The sequence below is a fragment of the Cariama cristata genome, unplaced genomic scaffold, assembly GCF_000690535.1.
Source record: "Cariama cristata isolate BGI_N322 unplaced genomic scaffold, ASM69053v1 scaffold25811, whole genome shotgun sequence".
NCBI classification, from domain to species: Eukaryota; Metazoa; Chordata; class Aves; order Cariamiformes; family Cariamidae; genus Cariama; species Cariama cristata.
In genome coordinates, this window is record NW_009601357.1 from 5,742 (window position 1) to 6,083 (window position 342).

Genomic DNA, 342 nt, shown 5'->3' on the forward strand with positions numbered 1-342 from the left:
GGGGCCAGCGGCTGAACCAGGACTGCAGCGGGTCGGACTGGATTGAGCTGGCCAAGCGCTTGGGGCTCTGCAGCCTCGTGGAGACCTACAAGGATACCCCCTCACCCAGTGTCAGCCTCCTGCGCAGTTATGAGGTCAGTGCCTGGCCAGGGTGCCCCTGTCCCCTCTGCCCGTCCGGCCACCAGCCCTGCTCAGTGCCCTCTCTCTGCAGCTGGCAGGGGGCAGCCTGGGGGGGCTGCTGGAGGCACTGGACTCCATGGGGCTCCACAAGGCCGTGAGGATGCTCCACAAAACTGAGGCGCTGGACAAGCTGCAAAGCACAGGTACGGGGAGCTTGGAGCT

The 342-nt window shown here is 66.1% G+C and overlaps 1 protein-coding gene across 1 annotated transcript in view; it reads left to right on the forward strand.

Moving 5' to 3' along the window:
- Positions 1-342, forward strand: part of NFKB2 (nuclear factor of kappa light polypeptide gene enhancer in B-cells 2 (p49/p100)) — a gene marked incomplete at its 5' end in the record, with an annotated part of 6,245 nt that overhangs the window by 5,690 nt on the left and 213 nt on the right. The window contains 2 exon segments of the mRNA XM_009710426.1: positions 4-134; positions 212-323. Of these exon segments, the coding sequence (XP_009708728.1) occupies positions 4-134; positions 212-323 (243 nt within the window).